The sequence below is a fragment of the Seriola dumerili genome, unplaced genomic scaffold, assembly GCF_002260705.1.
Source record: "Seriola dumerili isolate Sdu_G_001 unplaced genomic scaffold, Sdu_1.0 BDQW01001124.1, whole genome shotgun sequence".
Lineage (NCBI taxonomy): Eukaryota > Metazoa > Chordata > Actinopteri > Carangiformes > Carangidae > Seriola > Seriola dumerili.
The window spans coordinates 2576177-2596231 of record NW_019175379.1 but is presented as its reverse complement, the minus strand read 5'-3'; the positions used below and the strand labels follow the sequence as shown (position 1 = coordinate 2596231).

At 42.0% G+C, this 20055-nt stretch overlaps 1 protein-coding gene across 3 annotated transcripts in view; it reads right to left on the bottom strand.

The window, feature by feature from the left end:
- Nucleotides 1–13217, bottom strand: part of nrbp2 (nuclear receptor binding protein 2) — a 37693-nt gene extending 24476 nt beyond the window's left edge. The window contains exon 1 of one of the 3 annotated variants that reach the window (XM_022767128.1): nucleotides 12385–13217. In XM_022767128.1, the coding sequence (XP_022622849.1) occupies nucleotides 12385–12504 (120 nt within the window). In that variant the 5' untranslated portion in view covers nucleotides 12505–13217. The remainder of the gene's footprint in view (nucleotides 1–12384) is intronic. The other 2 variants (XM_022767129.1, XM_022767127.1) reach the window with 2 other exon arrangements.
- Between the last annotated feature and the right edge of the window lie 6838 nt (nucleotides 13218–20055).

The following is a 20055-nucleotide window of genomic DNA, read 5'->3' as shown; positions in this document are numbered from 1 at the left end:
TATAGGTACAGCCCTGATCGTCACTGTGCAGCACAGGATGGGAGGCTTTTATTCTCTGGCTCCATATTTAATTCATCAGCCGTCTCCCTGATTGATGGCTGCTGGGATGCAGTTCCAATTCAGCCGTGGCTCCCGCATCAGAATAACCTGCTTTACTTTCATCCATCCTGAGCTGCATAAACAACGCAGACACATTCATATTCTGAATGCAAAACCAGGTCGCATCTGACAAACAGGGACGACAGCAGATTTATGAGGAAGTGGAGCTCTGATTTCAGGCTGAGGAACACGTTGGATTTTGTTTCTACTCAGGGGGAGAAGAGCTGTGGGCATTAAGCAACAATACTGGACTGAACAGTCACACGGCTTAAGTTCATGCAGTATTTTCATTGGTTCGCAATATTTGACAGATTACCACCTGAGCTGTGAGCACCACATTTCGTTCTCAAGAGTGGAAACAGGTGTAGAAACGTCCAGTTGTTCTCATCCGGTTACTGATTTAGTAGAAAGAGGCGAATGAAAGAGTAAACGAAAGATATAAACAGAGATATCAGTGCAGTGGTTTTGGCAAGAGGGTTTCAAATGTGAAACAAATCAAGTCAAATAAATCTTGATTTAAAAAATAAAATCACTGATAGAGTTTGCCAGGTTGAAAAGAAGTGCAGCTGTAAAACATCACTACATATTTTACACGACGCACCTGTCCAAACAACTCTTATATAAAATAAATGTCAAGCTCTTGCCAGCGCTTCCCTCCATATCAAAACCCTTGAATGTGTGTGCACTCCTTGTTCCTACGTCCTTTTTTCTATGTGCATATTTGACACACACACACACACACACACAAAGATATCCATATTTGGTTTCAAAGGTCAAGATACAGGCTTTTGATGTTAAAGTGCCAAGGAATGAATCAACACTTTTCAAAGCTGCCGAGAGTTTTCACATCAGCTGATCAACAAAAGCAAAGAAAGCTCCCTCTTGAAGCTGTAAAAGCATGTGTATGTTAAACTTCATGTCGTATCTCTCCTTTATTGATACTTAAAACACGGCAGTCTTTATCGGGATTGTCGTGTTTACAGAGGCAACCTATTCTCATCCGCCCGCAGCGTTCCTCAGCAGGGTTTGTGCAATGTTTACAGGGCTGATACTCAAACGCGTTCTTTGATCAAAGTTACATATAATGCCACGGTAGCTGTGAGGAGGTGGAGGACCTTGGCCTTAAGGAGGGAGGGAGGGACGGAGGGAGGGGTGGGGTGAAAACGCTCACGTCCAACAGCAATAGCAACCCGACCATGGCTGCACCTTTAACGATTTCATAGTCCAACCTGAGCCCTTTTAAATCAGCAGGCCTCAGATGTTTTGGGAATCCTTCAGGACTTAGTGCAGACAGCGGAAGCCTCAAACATTTATTAAAGGCTTCACATTACAATGCATGACTGTGCCTGAGACTGTTATTATAACCCAGTATGTGTATGTATCATAGTCACAAGACTATTTGCAAAGCTCTGAATGTGCAGAGGGAAACTCCACACTTGAATAAGTCCCTACTGTTCTACATTATGTGGCATGTATATATTTTCATATACATATTATTAAAGGGTAAGTCCACACTGAATCCCATGCAGTATGGCCACCTAATTTCTTTTGGGGATTTCCAATTAATAATCTGTTTTTTTTGGTGTGTATATAATTGCAGATCCTGGGTGGAAACATACATAGGAGATGTACATATTTTTATACAGTCTCTAGTTAAAACTTTTAAGCTTGTTGGCCCAGGCCACATCCCAGTCACTGATGTCAGAACAGGTGTTGTAAGTGGGGCTGCGCTCTGATTCGGCCACGGCAGCATGTGAGGCTACGACAATGATCGTCTATCAGCTGATAATCGAACAGTAGCAGTGGAGTGGTAGTGATGCATATTTTGACAGGGGATAAGTTGGCAGAGACAGTGCAGTGCAGCGGATGGGCGTATAAAGCGAAGGCAGACTTAGTTCCACTTGGATAAATTTGCAGGAGAGACGGATTAAAAACAGAATGATAAAAATCAAGGCTGAGATATTCTGACTTTTAGTCCCTTGTATGATTCAAAATCAAAAAACTCTGAATCCTACACTTCCAACAGTGCAGCTTTTTCAATCGACTCTCTCGGCCTTGCCTTGCTCTGCTCTGCTCTTGCCCTTCACACTCCATGCACTCAGTTTGCAATGCACGCTTTTTTTTTGTTTGTTTTTTTACTCTTTAAATCCGTATTCTCAAAGCTCACGCCAAAATAACACAGTTTCTATCACCTCAACATTTTCTCAGAATTGACAAATCTCTCGAATAATAACATAATACAACTGTTTCCAGAAGCTGAGTAGCACTTTGCATAACTGATCTGATATCTTGAAGTTACCTGTTATTGTTGGCCTTCTGAAACCTACTTTTCCTAAACTGGGGTGGGAGAGGAAGCCGGTTAACAAGCCTGATTTCTTGGCCATGTAGAAGCATGTAAGACACATCAGCTTTTGAGATGGCATTTCACTTCATTTGAGCTTTTCTCTCAACATTTCTTTAGCTACATCTACGCCTGGTGTCCACATTACTCCAGTGATTTCGAGCCTGTATAACAAAGACTAAAACGGAAACTCTGATTTTGTGGTTCACTCATGGACTGATGATCTTATATCATATATTTTTTCGCATTTTCATTTGTTTTTGTGTTGAACTCCATTGTTGCTGTTCTGAAAATATCGTGCCGTGATGTCAGGTTGTTTATGTCGATCAAAAGAAGAAAAAATCTGGAAATTTAAACTGCAGCATCTGAGTTGGACGTGTGTTTATGAGTTTTGAGCTGAGCTTTTTCCTTCAGTGCATTTCATTGTACTGCAAACAGAGGCAGAGGCAGAAAAGCTGACTCTGGCAACAGACAGATACTGATGAATGAAGAGAGATGAATAATGATGGGGATTATGCAGTCTGAATTATGAAAATCCAAATGGAACGGCTAAAACTTCTGTTACAGTGTGATAAATCCCAGAGGCATCTCTACTCATCAATTCGGCAATGCAAGAAACATGAAAAATGAAATTTGTTCTACAAATACGTCTATATTTAAACACTCATTTTCACACAGCTGTGCAAAAAGATGACTCTAGGAAACTGACGTCTTTAAAAAAATCTTGCTGACTGCGTGTAGCGCGCTTGAGTAGGCATGCGGCTTTTCCTCAGAAGTCTTGGGTGTCATGTGATGTGATCTACTATGACAGCTCCGTGAAAGCCTGCAGACATGTCAGCCATTCCTAGAGGATTCCTTTTCATGCCAGCTTTCTCGTCCGACTGGCAGAGGATCCGGGTGGCTCGATTTCACACCGCTGGAGTGGAAAACGCTGACAGTTACCTCTCTATAGATCCCATCAGATCTGATGACCCCCCCCCCCGCCAAAGAGGCCTCGCCGGCAAACCAGCTCACATTTCACAACCAGGTGACAGGATCCCTCAAGATCACATGACCCAACAACTTCACACTGCAGATTGTCACATGAACGTGGTCGAGGCCAAGAAAATGCAGGTATTAAAAAGGTCAAGAGAGCATGATCATGATGGCGCTTAACCGGCTGACCACGATCTGTTCTGTTTTTAGCTGCATTGACACACTCACCACCGCTCAAAGGGAAATGAGTTCATAATGGGTCATAGTGGACTTTGTGACTGACCCATAGCAGACTTATTCTTAGTCAGAGGAAGCGCCACAGAAACAGCAGCTTGCATGTACAAACATTAAGCAATCTTAATATAATCTGGACTAAGTGTCTGGATTTGTTTTTCTTGTTTCCTATAAAATCCACCTACACAAACACATTTGCAGCAGCTTAATGCTCTGTGAATGTTTTTTCGAAATGAAACAAAAGTTATGTTTCCAGTCAGCAATTTTTTTTTTTTTTTTTTTTTTACCAAAACACACGTGTGTACCCGTGTGCTTCCTCATAACTCGCTTGCGAAGCTGGATTTTAAATACTGCGTTGTTTACATCCACTTTTACTTTATAGCAGTCTTCTCCTCTGTTGTCTTTGTTGGTTCATTGCTACATTTCGTTTATGGTTATTACCATCAACAGTCCAGCAGTGGGATAGTGTGACTACTCCTGGGACGCACACATAAAAATATTATGCGACTAGTGGGCACCTTTAACTCACTGTTTTGTTTTTGTTTTTGTTTTTAAAAAGGGCCTATGTCTAAGTTTTCTCTGCCACAAAATGTGGTTTCCCTCTGAGCAGCGCTATGTCTTCAGGTGGAAGCTACAGTGAGTCGCTATCGGAAAGGAATGAGACGGGCCGTGGCTAGCTGGTCGGCACGCTGACTTCAGTAGAACAAACAAACAAGACAAAAGTCGACATTGCTACGTTCCCTTCCACAGCTGGAGACGGCTCTTGGTGAGTAAAGGAATAAAGTTTGATGCTGAACACACAACGCTTTCTTCTAGACTGGTAAGTAAACAGCTGTTAATGCTAACGCTGGCTATGTAGCAGTAGCAAAACTTACAAATAGCTCCTTTAATCACCTTAAATATGTGTATCAGTTGCTCAGCAAAATAAGCTAGATATAGACAAACTGTGTAAGTTATACATCGCCACTTCAATGTGCTAAATTCATCGTGTTAGCATTGGATTTTAACACACACACACACACACTCAACTGCTGTGTAGTCACTTTGGAGCCAAAGCTCTCACCATGTGGGGAGGGGGTGGCGCAGATAAGGGGAAAACATGAGGTTGGTTATGGGTTGGTTGTGTTTTTCTTTGATATAAATGTAAGAACATTCAGCAGATGGTGAATCTTTGATAATACTGCTTCACAATGTGACGTGGATGTTGTGTAAGTGACAGAGGGAACAAAGTATTACAAGGACACAAATTACCAAATTGAAGGGAATGCATTAAGCACATGACATAGGCCATAAACTAATAATCTACGGGGACAGTTGATCTACTTAGCTGTGTACACTGCCAGCACGGACAGCACGGTCTCTTGGGAGACCTTTTTAAAACAGCAACATGTAGAGTAAAACCTCCCTCCTCCTTCCTCCTCTTCTCCCCACCTGAAATAAAGTTTGGATGCCAGCTGCAGCTACCACACGTACTCTCAAATGAATTTCTCAAATACACTCAATATCACAAGCTGATGATAACCGTATATCATTTCCTTTAAGTTATTAGCAAGCTGCAGTTCAGTCACAGCTTCCCCCGTCTGGATGCTGACCGATGAGTGAACTTACCTAAAAAACCATCATACAGATGCTACGCAAGTGCTGCTGACTGGTGTTTTGTATAAACAGGTCTCCTCCGTGCACCGGTGCCTGTGAAATAGCAGCATGTAAACACCAGGAAGTATTCAGGCTTTCCTGTGTGCTCTTTGTGTGTTCAAAAGTACAGCAGATGATAATTAGCTCATATGAACAACACTGTGTGATACCATAAACTTGCTATTTCATTTTAAACACTCCCGCTGGCTGAGAGGTGTGTGGTGGAAGTTTACGGCCACAGTTGTAAAATGCACAGCTGAAAATTGCATGTTATCTCTAATACAATCTGACAGGCTGGGTCAAAGACACCCAGGCTGTAAAACACGGCATGCCACCACACATGAGAAAGTAAATTACACAGTGTCATTAAAACATTCATAAATCTGTGTCCTGAGGAGGCGGAGCTACAGGTCTCTGCTATTCCTGCAGTCACCCGGAATAACCTTTATTCAACAGTCACACAGATGAAATGATACTACAAATTCATATTCAGCGCTGATGGTGGTTCTAGGTGAGCCAGGATCACCAAAGTTATTACAGCTCATCCCGTGGGGAATGTGTGGGTATAATTGCGTGGCAATACACCCAGTAGTTTGTTGAAGAGATTCACTGAAAACTACAAACGGAAACCGCACTATGGATGATGATGATTCATGAGAATTAGGACCGTACTCAATTACATGGAAACCTATCTAATATTTTTTCACTAATAAGCAAGTAGATGAAAAGTCAGCGGATCCCCAAAGTCATTAGGATTCATCATGTGGCAATGATCAGTGTCTGTACAGAGTTTCACAGCAGTCCATCAAACAGTTGCTAAGATATTTTCGTCTGAACCAAAGCGGTGGGCCAACGGACGGACTGAAATTACCTTCCGTAGATTGATGCCACTGGCGTGGCTAAAAACAACCGGAGAATCAGAAACAGACATCAACACAAATCATTCATTTTGTATTCTAGGAAAAAGGGTGTGAATATGTTTCCTAGTAAACTTTTAATCCCTGAGCAACAGGCCAAGGGGACCGCCGTTGGCAGAGCGACCGCGTTAACAGGTGGATCAAGGCTCACTGTCCCTGCTCCTTGTTTCCCCCTCCAGGGAAATCTGAGTGGATGTCATTCCTCATAGGGCAGCTGTCAAAACCAGCGAGCATGCCTACGCTGCTGGATTATTATGGAGTGTAAGTCATTAGGAGGATCCCCCTCAGGACACGCAGCTCTTACTGCAAGCCACAACCTGACACGGGCTTATGGGGGTCAATGCTCTTTGGGGTCATTTGCTCAGTTTAATGGCTCCGTCTTTACAACCCTCAGACAGAGAAAATATCCTGAAAACTGCTGGAGGTTTACCGCTCTACATACATAATGACATCCGTAGAGTGATGACATTTAGTCGCTTTTCGCTTGACTAAAATTATCCCACTGCCCTCTGATATTTAACGCACGGCATTACGTAGGAAAATTACCACTGCTAGTAGCAAAACTAAACATCTAGCCTGTTTTCAACCTTTCAATGGTGAAGATTTGCTAAATATAAAGTTGCAATTTGAATATATTTGAGTTTGGGACTTTTGGAAACAAGGTTTTTGTTATGTTGTATATGATTAATTGATTAAAAAGGTTCATGTTTTAACTGATACTGAAAAATATCTTTGGCTGGCAACACAATGTATAAACCCATATATCTCATTATATACATGCAAAAAATATGAAAAATTAAAAAATAACCCATACTGTGTATACTGCACACATCGGAGTAATGCATCATGTGACGCCTAAATTAGTATAACCCAGGCCGCATATTGTAGTTTCCACTTTTCTTACACATTTCATTTCATGGCTTTTTTAAAATTTGATTTTGAACATAAATGTCTGTGTTTTACAGCAGAGGTGGGTTACCTTGCTTAAAACAAAGACCATCTCTGCAAACACAAAGAATGTGTACGTTTCGTACACTTTAGGGGACATGAGCAGAGACGCTATGTCCCACACCTGATTGTTTAGGCCATCATCGACCGATTAAATTGATCAAGTGATGAGATGAGTTAGGATCTGGGTGGTTTACCAATCCCTGACCAAACCCAGAATATCATCACATAATTCCATGATGAACAATAATGCCGTTATCAATACAGAACATTTCACTCCCTACTATTATGTCACAGTAGGAAGAAGAGGTGTTATTTATAACATTGTGTCTCAGTGAGCCATGACAGTTTGACGGTGAGCAAAAATGCACAATACCAGGAACCTGAAACTGAAGCAGCTAAATGGAATTCAGCCATAACGTGTTATTCAAAATTTACACAATGTAAATATTTGACAGTTAAACTAAGCTAATAAATAGAAATGGAGGCTTTTCCCCCATACTGCCCACCTCTAGTTGGTACATCTGTGTCTTCAGTTTCTCAAGCCCACGTGAGCATCGACACATGCATGGGATTTTGGTTAACATGTAAATGCAGAAAACCGCATCTGCCCATCACATTCGACCTCACGTGTTCATCGGTGAATTAACACCAAGCTGAATGGATGCAGTCTCGGCTGCCTCATTTTCATCTCCCTGCGAGCAGACGGAAACGGACCCTGGAAATAGAAGATGGAGCAATTACTGGAATGAGTGCCGAGCAGCTCTAGTGCACCACAGAGCGAGGCTGGGTGCGGGTTCACTTCAGGAGGTTTACCCTGCTGCATTGTCGAGCCAAGATCACGGGGGGGAGCGGTCGATAATCTTCTGTCCAAGCTGGACTGTAATAAAACAAGCTCAGTGTGACAGGTCAGGGTGGACTCTGTCTCTGGTGGACCTACCTCCCACTGCTCTGAGCTCTCAGCCAGACAGACTGCATAATGTTGCCATGGAGTCAGTTAGTTAGCTGTGGGCTAACTAACTCTGGGCCTATATTTGTTTACGTTTTCGAGCAGAATATGGCGCCGTTATAAGTATGCCGAATTAGCTATTAGCAGTTCCTGCTTGCAATGCAGCCACGGATGTGCAGACAGCTATTACTGGACTTCTGTGATACTCGAGAAAACGTCCAAATTCAAGGCAAGTTCTGGAGTGTATCATGTCAGTGTGTTCAGATTTGACTGAGGTATGGCTCAGAGAGAATCAGGCGCTAAGAGCTGCCTACGTGAGCTGTGTGACACAGCCACTGCCCCTTTCTCCTCACAACACATCTTCGCCTCACATCTTATCTCACTGTTTGAAAATCCTCTGCTTTAGAGCATCCACTGTGATCGCTATCTATTCTGTGCATGTTCCTCCACAGAGAGCTTAGAAGGATTGATTATTCTACAACCAGATAAACTGGAAAAGGCAGTTTTTGTCAGTTTCATGCCTCAAGAGCAATATTTTGTGAGTCACTACTTTACATTTGCAACATGTCCTGTGTTAGAAATCATGACTTGTGAATCATGCTCCTGCTGACGTACAGATTTCCTCACAAGTCATGTTAACTAGAATTGCTGCTTCACGGTTAAATGCCTCCATCCAGCTACACCCCTGTTTATCCAGAATCATATAAAATATTATCCATTTGAATTCTTGAGTCACAGTGACCTTGACCTTTGACCACCAAAATCTAATCAGTTCATCATTGAGTTCAAGTGGACGTTTGTGCCAAATGTGAAGACGTTCCCCCTTGAAGAGTTCCCGAGATAATGCATTCACAAGGCCAAGACCGTGTTCTGTGAGGTCACCGTGAGCTTGACCTTTGACATTTGACCACCAAAATCGAATCAGTTCAACCTTGAGTCCAAGTGAATGTTTGTGCCAAATTTGAAGAAATTTCCTCCCTGTGTTATTGAGCTATCGCATTCACAAGAACGGGACGGACGGACAACCCGAAAACATAATGCATCTTTCTCACAAACATCAACCGGGACAAGAAAAGTGTGACTTCCACCAGCAGTCGTTACGCCACAGCTCCTATAACTTTGCTGTCCAATCACATCAGTGCTTGAGAAAAATCAATGCTCAGTGTGTTGAGGGATATTCTGACTTTAAAAGGGAAACATTCTCCCAGTTTGAAAATCTAAAGCCCGTCCTGCCTCTGCGACGGCTGAGAAAACAGCCATGCAAGGCAACAATACCATGTGCTGACCATGTGACTGCGGCCCGTGTTTATTTTAATGGCTGAGTCGAATAACAGATACAGCAGCGTGTATTCTGAACTTTCACCTACTGACTTATTTACTCATAGTATTCATGTGCATTTCAAGCCGCCTGCTGCTCAGACACGCCCATGCCTGCTGGGAGAGAGAGAGAGAGAGAGAGAGAGAGAGGAAAAGCAGGGAGATCCACACCTGTGCATCACAGTAGACACATGTATGTTTATGTTTGCATGTGTCACGGTGAGCATGAAGTGAAAGACCGAGGCATGATGCTATCCCACTTTAATGTGAGCTGTAACTGGTGAGAACGAGTGCGGCTCCAATAACATTAAAAACAGAAACAGTGACATAAACTGACTATAGGTATATATTATATAATTAATATATATATATATATATATATATAATAATTTCATCCATCAACTTTCACTGGTCTCATATCATGATGATAAGATCATACTGCAACGACTGATCAATCAAATGATTTGTCAGTCAATTTAACATCAATCTACAAACATGTTTTTATCAAGCGAAAACGCTACAAACGCGCTGGTTCCTGTTTCTCAGGTGTGATGATTTGCTGCTTTTGCCTGTTTTAGAGATAAATTGATCAGCTGACTGACTGATAAGTCTGATGACAATGAAATAATCAACTATTTTGATCATTTATGGATCATTCAACTTATTATAAGTAAAAATGCCAAAAGTTAATATCATTGTAATTTAAATACCTTTTGACTTTTTACAGTCTTATGATGGCCTTTTTTTTTGTACTTTCTGAAGTTCTATAGGCACACAAATCCCCCAAATGACAGAAAATTTAAAGATTAATCAATGACTTAAAGAATTACTGTTGTTTAGAGCACAAGATATCACTGTTTCCAAGCCAACTGATTAAACATAAACCAACTGAGTTATCAGTTTTGTCTGATATAGCATACTTTTTTAATTTCATGATGTATACTTGTATATTGTAGTATGGATTTGTACTATAGCAAACTGCCCTAAATGACTGATGCTCTTAGTGGGGGGTGGGGGGTAATTGGGAACGTGACAGTGGCAGCCCACAGAGATGGGTAATCAATGGGTGGAAAAACACCAGGGTGGGGTGGTGTGTGTGTGTGTGTGTGTCTGTGTGTGTGTGTCCTTTCCAACAGGAGGAATAGTCAGTGCCGAGAGGTCAGGTGGTCGCAGCGTGGTGAAGACGCTGTGTGCGCACGAGAGATAACCTTCAGCTTAAATTCTCCACCTTATCTGGAGCTGTAAGTGGAGGCGACACCCGCCGCTTCACAATACTGAGACATTTAAATGTCTGCTTCTTCTGTCTGATAGCAACTGAACTTCTGGGGGGGGGGGGCTTCTGCAAACAACTTGACTGAAATGAGGCTCGTGGGCTTCAGGCTTATCGAGGCTGCCAATGCTGTGAATGCACCGGCTGGAAATGTTGCTTTGCTGCGTTTTATTATCGTTCATGTTGACATGAAACAAACACAGGGTTATTTATGGGAGAGGAAGCTTTCCTACAAGGCCGCTGGGATATTTTCTATAATGCTGCTGATGTGTTGTCTGGACAATCCAACTACTGCTGATCCTCACATGGAAAGAAGTCATGCTGCAGCTCATACAGTAGCCCATCAGTCTGAGATAGTCATGTGTGTACTCGGGCTGCAACTAACAATTTTCTTTGTCTTTTCATCTATGTTTTTGATTAATCGATTAATTGTTCTGTCTTTAACCTGCTAGGAAATAGTGCAAAATGCCTATCACAGACTCCAAACTCCCCAGCGACACATGTTCCCTGCAGTTAACCCCTCCCAAAGTTGTTTGAATCGGCTCTGGAGGCCTTCAAAGATGATGCAACAAGAAATGTGCAGAAACAGAAGAGGGTGCAGCATGTTGTGCATGTTATAAAGCCCTCTGGCACAAATTCATGTGCCATTTAAAGCTAAAACTGAAACAATTCATCAGTTAGTTGATGGACAGAATATTACTTGACAAGTATTTTGATAATCCATTAATCAATGAGTCATTTTTTGATAAAATATACAAAACAATCCCCAGTTTCAGCTTTTGCTGCTGATTATAGTTGTAGAAATATTGATAATTGAAAGGACTGTAAGCAGCTCTGGGGCCTCAACCAAACATTATATTAATCATCAATTAGTCTGTTTATTATTTCCTTAATTTATTGATTCATCACTTTGTCAATAAAATGTCTGAAAATTAAACCCAAAGTGAAAGTGACAACTTAAACCAACAGTCCATAACATGAAGACGTTCAATTCACAATAACAAGACAGAGAAATCTCACAATTAAGTAGCTGGTTTGACATTTTAGTTTGAAAAGTGACTCACATAATTAATTGATTATAAAATTGAAGCCAATTAAATTTCAGTAAATTAACTTTCAGTCATTTCAGCTACAGTTTACTCCATAAATAAAATCAACATATTATTCTGACTCCTGTAGCTTCTATCTTGGTCATAAAGTGAATTAAGGAGACAGACTTGTGCTACACTCCCACAGTATGTTAGTGTGATTTGCAGGCGTGAATTAAAAGTCAGAATATGTTAAACTCCAGGTCCCAGGTTCAGGTTGAGGCTCCTGAACAGACACAGCTCTGAGAGGAGGCGGGCAGCAGTGGAGGGGGTGAAAACTGGATCCAGACAGAAATCCTGAGTGAAATAACCAAACTATTCCTGTCACCCACTGAAATAGATTGTATGTGGGCTAAGCAGATCAACGGATGCCACTGAGTAAGGTTTACGGTGGGATGGTGCAAAGCATTGGGCAATATTAACACATCGGCCTGGCTCTAGCATTGCATAACAGATGGGTGTCCTGTGAGATCAGAATGGACAACTTGATTTATTCCCTGATCAGAGAGCAGATTGTTTGCAATTCAGAGAAACCCACTCTCACACACACGCACGCACGCACGCAGACGCGCGAGCGCGCACGCGCGCAGACACAGACAAAACCCACCAACCTGCTCTTTCCGTTTCTGCCAGCGGCCGCACGGGCTCTCCTCCAAGATTTCACTCTCATCCTCGCTCTCCTCCTCCTTCCCCTCCGATCCTGATTTCCTCTCCGGGACGGACATCGTCATTTTAACGCCGTATATTTCCAGATTTCCAGCCCAGACTTGGTCCACCACCACCTCCCTCCACCTCTCCTCCTGTCCCGTGTGGCTTGTTGTAAGTGGAGGAGACGAGACAAGCGGTAGCGCAGAGACGGTCCGCCGCTTGTCTGCGCAGTGAAGAAGCCCCTCCACACACACACTCACACACACACACACTCACACTCACACACACACACACACACCTCCAGACACCAGCTGCTCACAGCAACCTTGGCGCTCAAAACATCTTGCAGAGAAAAAAGAAAAAGATAAAACAGCCACCTCTCAGTCAGTACGAACACCCCACAAACCTCTTTAGATTAAAAAAAACCCCGAGGTGTTCACACAGCAAGGTCTCTGGAAGAACTGAACAGGGTGGAAATTATATCCCAGACTTCATGCGCCCTGTAGGCTGCATGCAAAATAGGTTGCGAAATGGTTTTCTCCGCTTATCTTCCCAGTCACACTGGAGCGACGCCGGGGCAGAAGCTCGGTCGGTGAAGCAAAACGATTCCCAGTGAGTCCGGTGCGCTCATTGCTCGCCTCGGATATCGCCCGTTTCACGGAGGAGAGCTCATTTTTTTCGACCGCCTTCCACGCGCGTCATTGTCGGTGTTGCTGGATCTGAAAGCCGTGGGCTCCTGCCAGGCACGGTGCGCAGAGAGATGAGAGCACATTACCGTAAGGTCGACACTATGTGCGCACAACATATTTATGGAGGCGTTGAAACTGACTCTGTCTGGAAGATGTCGCACAAAGCTGCCATCTCAGTATGAAGCAAGTCAGAGCTGCATGTCGTGCTTTTCACTTAAGTCTGCAGAGCATCAATAGCACGGTTGGTTTAGAGGTTTTTTTTTTTTGGGGGGGGGGGGGATTGTAAGGGCGCACATTTGTAAAATGAGTACAAATATGGTAGGGGCACCACCAGGGCCACCTGAAATGATAAGGCTGTGCAGACATGCACGCAACAGTGAGACAAAACATGCTGGAGGCCATCTCTTCCAGTTTAAATGTTCTTATTGTTTAAAAGTAATTAATCTTTCCCTTTTTAAAGAAATCCCCAAGAACCCCCGGCAATTATTTCAAGTGAAATGTCATCCGACACAGTGCTCCACCTCCGCCTTCAGTTGGGAGTAGGGCTGGTTCATCTGCGTCTTGTCTTGTCTTGTCAAGCGCTTTGTAACTGTGTTTTTGCATTTTGGAAAGGTGCTATATAAACAAAGCTTGTTATTGGTAAAGGTATGGGGATAGGGAGACAGGACTGCAAAGTTTCCACAATGTGTGTGACGCTCAAGTTACAAGTATGACCTTTGACCTTGTTTTTTTTTTTTTTTTTTACGCATGAATGATTGGACAATGACAGTCCAATCACAAAGCAGAGTCCAATCAGAGGGCAGGTGGGTCAGTTAAAGGTTCATCTCCACAGCAGATCCTGAAGGGTGTGGTAGATCTTCAAGTCTGCGCCATTCTCCATCTTGAGAGCTTCCTTAACTTTTGAGGATCTGCCGTGGAGATGAATTTAACAGACCCAGCTGACCTCCGCTTTGTGACTGGCCTGTCCAATTAAAGTCATGCACATTTTGTCACAGGCCTGTAGAATCATTTGTGTCTCTGTGGTCATTCTCCTTCACATTATTGTCAGTTTGTCCGTCTCTGTTGTCATTTTGTGTCTTTTTTTGTGGTCGTTTGATGGATTTTCTAACAGGAAATGTTAATTGTCACTTTACACAGAGGCTCTGGTCTCAGGGCCCCTGGGCCTGTGCGCAGTAGACCCGCTCACTAATCTATGTGTGAGGCAAGTAATCCAAGTACCTATCACCTTCTGGTCTTGTTTTTTTGTCTTGATATATCCAGGTCTCATGTTGGTTTGAATTTATATCTTTTGCTTTGGTTTCCTTCTTTTCTGTTTTGTGAATATTCGGACAGTTGGTGTGTTAGTGTGTGTTATGTGTTACAACATGAACCCAAGCTCAAACCAGCACGACCTGGATTCAGACCCACAACACTGCAACAGTCACTACCCTAAAACCAGAACCTAAACCAGAACAGGGCACCAGGAGGGACTGGCTGTTTTATATGTTAATAAAAAGCAAAAGGGCCCTTTGTACTATAATAAGGAGGGCCTGTGGTCTAATGTGGCTCTGTTTGGAGGATCACTGGGAGCTTTAGTGGTGGGAAAAAAAGCCTTTAATAGAGAAGTAGAAGCTTCAGAAAGAGAAATGGACCCATAATTACTGCATGAAATTATATTTCACAGACTTATTGTGTTCTTGGCCAGTGAAGCAGCAATATCGTCAGTATGTTTTATAGTAAAAAAAATTGCCCAAATTGTTCAGCAGAAGGCGCTATTGGCAAGCTACAATTAAAAACCTCCAGCTTCATCGCCCACCATGAAAATCTGTTCAGCTTGGCAGCGAGCCACACTGAAGAAAAACCTTCAGTAGGTAAGTGCACAATTTGATAAAGAGAAGCAAGCGGGTAAAAGTGTCACAGAACTTTATCATTCTGAGCAAACCTATACTACAGAGACGAAAAAACGGCTGCTAATGAATTCCAAGGCCTGGAAAAATGTAGGCCTAAACACAGTGTTGTCTCTGTGCCAGTGAAATGGACACTAAACACGGAGAGGCTGCGCTCTGTTGACTGTGCATGTGTCTTAAATTGAAGTTAGACTTCAGTTTGTTATTATTTATGATCAAAACCATGTCTGCTTTAAAACATTTCCAGAAGACTGAAGAGTTATGGCCCCCGACAGTTTATTAAAACACTCAGACTGCCAATGACAGACAGACAAACCCTTCACCCAGTGGGAAGAATTACAGCTGACGACACTGATTTAAAGACGTATTTCTCTCCAAAACTAAAATCACTTCCCTGCCCGGAAAGAAGAAACCCTCCAACAGCACTGTAGCTCCACTGCCTGAAACCCTTTGAGCCCATTCGAGAGAGAATACGGTATTCAGTCTGTATTTCTATGTCTCAAGTAGAGGTTTTGATTTCTTCATGAGAACTGTTTTTTCAGTACGAACCTAGTTTGCCATCTAGTGGTTCTGGTTTAAAACACATCTTGAGCAAAAGCTGCAGGAGCATAATTTGCAGCATTAAAGTGTATTTACGTCATAGTATTTGCATTTAATGGCTTGTTCAATATTAAAAAGAAAAATTCCATTTGTCTTCTCTACGACCAGTATCCTTTAACTTATCCTATATATCTCATAACTATCAGCACCTCGGAGGAAATGGCATCAGATTTGCACTGGTACACTTCAGTTCAGCAGTAATCACAGATCTATATAGTAATCACAACCTTCCTCTATTTTTAGCACGCGGCACTCACGCAGAGCCTGTGAGTGTTCTGCCAATCCCACTCACTGTTAATGAGATTTTCTCTTGGCACGAGGAGCAGAGTGGAGCAGACAATGGTGCTGTCTAGACGTCTAGGGCACAAAATGGTTGTTTCAGAAATGGCAGCAGCAACGAGGGGAGGGACAGCGCCTCCATTATAATGACGACTAACATCAAAACAACTGCTGTGGGCTCCTGCTACAGCCGCAGCTTAGGCCCATAGTGTGAAAATCTGCTGTAGATATATCAGTATGTTTAGTCTTCTCAGAGCTTTGAGGAGTTTTGAAATTCTTTGTTTAATTAATCAGATGCAAACACAATACGGATCATGTTTGATTTGGACATTTTTGTCTTTTCATACTGGGAAGGACAAATGACTTTTCCCTTGATTCTAAGAGCGTTTCATTCAGGGAGGAAGATGAGGAGATGACGACAGAGAAAATGGTGAATGGTAAGAAATGCTAGGAGCAAGCACAAGCAGCGATTCATATTCTTTACGCAGCGGTGTTTGAATAACTTGTAAAACTAACACAATGTCCTTCATCTGAAAGCCTTTGTTTGGGCAAATACCTAAAAAACCTTTGGTATTTTTAATTCACCGCAGGCCATGATTTCACAGATTCATATACACATTTTAAACCCAGTGGACTATCATCCATTGATGCTTTATTTGCAAGGTTGCAATCATACCTGAAGATACCTGACATTGCATATAAAGCAAAGGTATTAGAATCTAGGTTGAAAGTCAACACTGACTCCTGGGTAAATCTGTTTCAACTGAACGGGATGGCAGGCATGACTTTAGATTGTGTTCTGTCTGATATGGAGAACAATAAGACTGATGTTTGCATTTCAATCCAAAATCTTCAACTAGAGATTCACAATGAAGATCATTTAATGTTTTTACATGAGCAACTGTTCCAGGTAAACATAAGTCTATGTGTGCGAGTTGAGGCACATGTGGGTACAGTGGGATTAGTGTGACATCTTGTGGCCGTTTGTTGCAGTTGCAATAATTTCCTTTCATTTCAACTGATCGATCCTCCTCGGCACCATATGTGGTGGCACAGGTCATTTGCAGTTCGTAGGATTTATAGACCTGGAATTACATCCTGGTTGTTTTATAATGTAGCACATACAAAAGTTTGGATAGCAAAAAAGTCCAGACTCTTTATATACACTACAGTATTAACCTTCATTCTCAAGTTGCTTAATTTCCACCAGTTTAATTATCATCAAGTTGCACTTTAATTTTGTAACAAATACATAATAGAATAGTTATTTTATAGTTTTCAGGCTGATTGATTCAAACCAGAACCAATCAAATAGTAAGAAACAACAAATATAGAACTCAAAGATCATGAAATTACCTTATTATTTAAAATCAATTTGAAATCTCTTAACAGCTTGCTTGGCTCACCTGCCGAGAGATGAAGTTTGTGCATGTTCAGACAGATAATCCGATACTTCTAAAACCCTTATCTTTAAAAGCATTTACTTTTCTTGTGAAGTGGTGGATTCTCCATCATCAAACTGAGAAAAAGGCAACTGAGGCTCCCGTGCTGCTGCACAGTCCTTACAAAAGAAAACTAAATTTGGTTTGCTTTTGTACAGTTGTTTTTCTCGAGACAGATGTTGCTCTAAACCATGAATTGAACATTAAATCAAGCTATAGTGGTGCTTAAAAGCTTGTTGGAAAAGTGTGAAGGAAAAGTTTCGGGTTCTGCAATATGTTTATTGATGGTGTTCATAGATCATGTTTAATTGCTGAATTAAACAATGAGGAAATGCTTTACATGCTGTGTTAAGTAGCTACATTGCAGAAGCTAATAAAGTATTTCTACTCTGCACATCTGGCTTTTTGCAAAGATGCAAATGTGAAGCAGGCACAGAAAGCAAACTGCACACCGTGAACTTAACGATGCCGTTGTTCAAATTTGGCTGTAATCATCAAATATCATGTAATTTTTAATCTGAGTTCTCAAACTTTCATTACAAGATACATGTCGGCCCAGGACAGCTCAAAATGTACATGCAACGTACAGTGTATGAAATAACTGTTGCTAAAGTCACATTTTGTGCCTTCGCAAGAGCTGAGAGGTGGAACATACTGAAGCTGAATAAAAGCCATGAGTCAGTTCAGTGCGAGGACAAGAAAAACACATTTCTTCATTGTGAAAAACTGCTTTTAATGGAAGTCAGGTTGGATGAAAGGCAAGTTTATTCATAGATAGCAGCCAAGGATGACTTTCACTTGCAGAGCGCTCAAATTCAAGAGCTTTGCAGTGTCACGATAAGCCATCATTTCTTGCCTTTGGACTCATCAGAGCTCCAGATTTTCTCACATTCCCTGTACACCAGCAGTTTGCCGCCGTCGGTCAGTTGCAGGCGACACATGTTGCAGCTGGATTTGGCCGTATCTGTGTGCCACCTGGGAGAGTCACACTTGTTGTACATGACCAGGTTGCAGTCAGCCTGCATGCACAGACGGACAGCATCTGTGCTTGCAGTGTCTGAAGCCCACACAGGCTTCCAGCCATAGATGACAAAGTTACCATCATCCTGCAGGCAGAAACAGACATTTAGCTGCTATTTCCAAAACAGAATCAGTGTGGATTTTGATGAACTTTTGAAATGCAAAACGTCTGATTTACTCACCTGGAAGACAGCCTTCCACTCCTGGTTGTTGGACAACAGGTAGTCTCCCCTGCGGAGCTCATCATTTTTGGACAAGTAATTCTTACTCATGATTCTGTAAAAAAAAAAAAAAAAAAAAAAAAAAAAAAAAAATTTGATGTATCTGGCTAAAAGACATGGCATTTTGGCATTTCCATCAAACTAGTAGTAATTTTCTAGATTTAACAACTATAAACAGATTTAACAGCATCCTGCAATGACACTCCATTAAACTACTCCCGTGCAGTAATGCATGAATCTGTCAGTAAAGAAGAGTAAAGTACTTACAGGCTTGAATGTCTCACGCCGGTTGGTCAGTGAACAGATGTGAAGGAGGTGAAATTCAGAGCTGGTCACATCCTTTATATATCAGCAGAGCTGGGGTTGGAGGAGTGGCAGATGGATTCTGTTTATCGCAAAGACAAAGAAGATCCATGGGCGTATTGGAGGGAAATGAGATAAGGTGTGTCAGATCTTCAGTTAGTTATCTGGAACTCTGGAATAATGTCAAAAGATAAATGAGGCTCAACAATTCAACATTTGACTGTGCATCATTACATCTGCTGCCACTTAATTCTCAAACACATTGACAATATGTAGAAAGATACAAATCTATTGTAGATCCACTAAGGAAACTGAATGCTAAGGAATGTAATAATTATACATTTTTTTAGTTGGTATACACTCACCAAGCACTTTATTAGGAACAGCCTCAATTCTTCATGGACTTAGAGATGTTGGAAACATTTGTTTAAGATTCTGGTCCATGTAGACGTGATTGCATCATCTCATCTCTATAGTTTTGTCAGCTGCACATTCATGTAGTCAACCTCCCATCCTACAACATCCCGAAGGTGTTCTTTTGGATTCAGATGTGGCGACTGCGGAGGCGATTTAAGTTCACTGGACTCATTGTCATGTTTTAAAACCAGTTTGAGACAACTTTTTCTTTGTGACATGTCTCATTACTATGCTGGAAGTAGCTGATAGAAGACAGTCAGTTGTAGCCATAAAGGGATTCACACGGTCCAATACTCAGATAGGCTGTGGCATTCAAACAACGGTTTAGTGGCATTAAAGAGCCCAGAAGTGTGCCAAGAAACTAGTGCTACACCACCACCATAACAAGCCTGGACTGTTGACACAAGGCAGGTTGGATCCTGGATTCATGTTGTTGACACCAAATACTGAGCCTGTTCCTGCTGCAACCTGAGACTTCTGTTCTTGGCTGACAGGAGTGAAACCTGACCTCATCTTCTGCTGTTGTAGCTCATCTGCCTCAATGTTCGACATGATCATTCTGACATGCTTTTCTGCTAACCACAGTTGTAAAGAGTGAGTATGACCGCTCTCAGCAACAATTCTTTTCTGATGTTGTCTGCTGCCACATTGATTGGCTGATTGGTTCAACAAGCAGGTGCAGCTGACAGGTGTTCCTAATAAAGTGCTTTGTGAGTGTACGGATAGGTGAAACTGCGAATTCAGTCATCCGTCTTTCCAGCGTGAAGTAAATTCTTT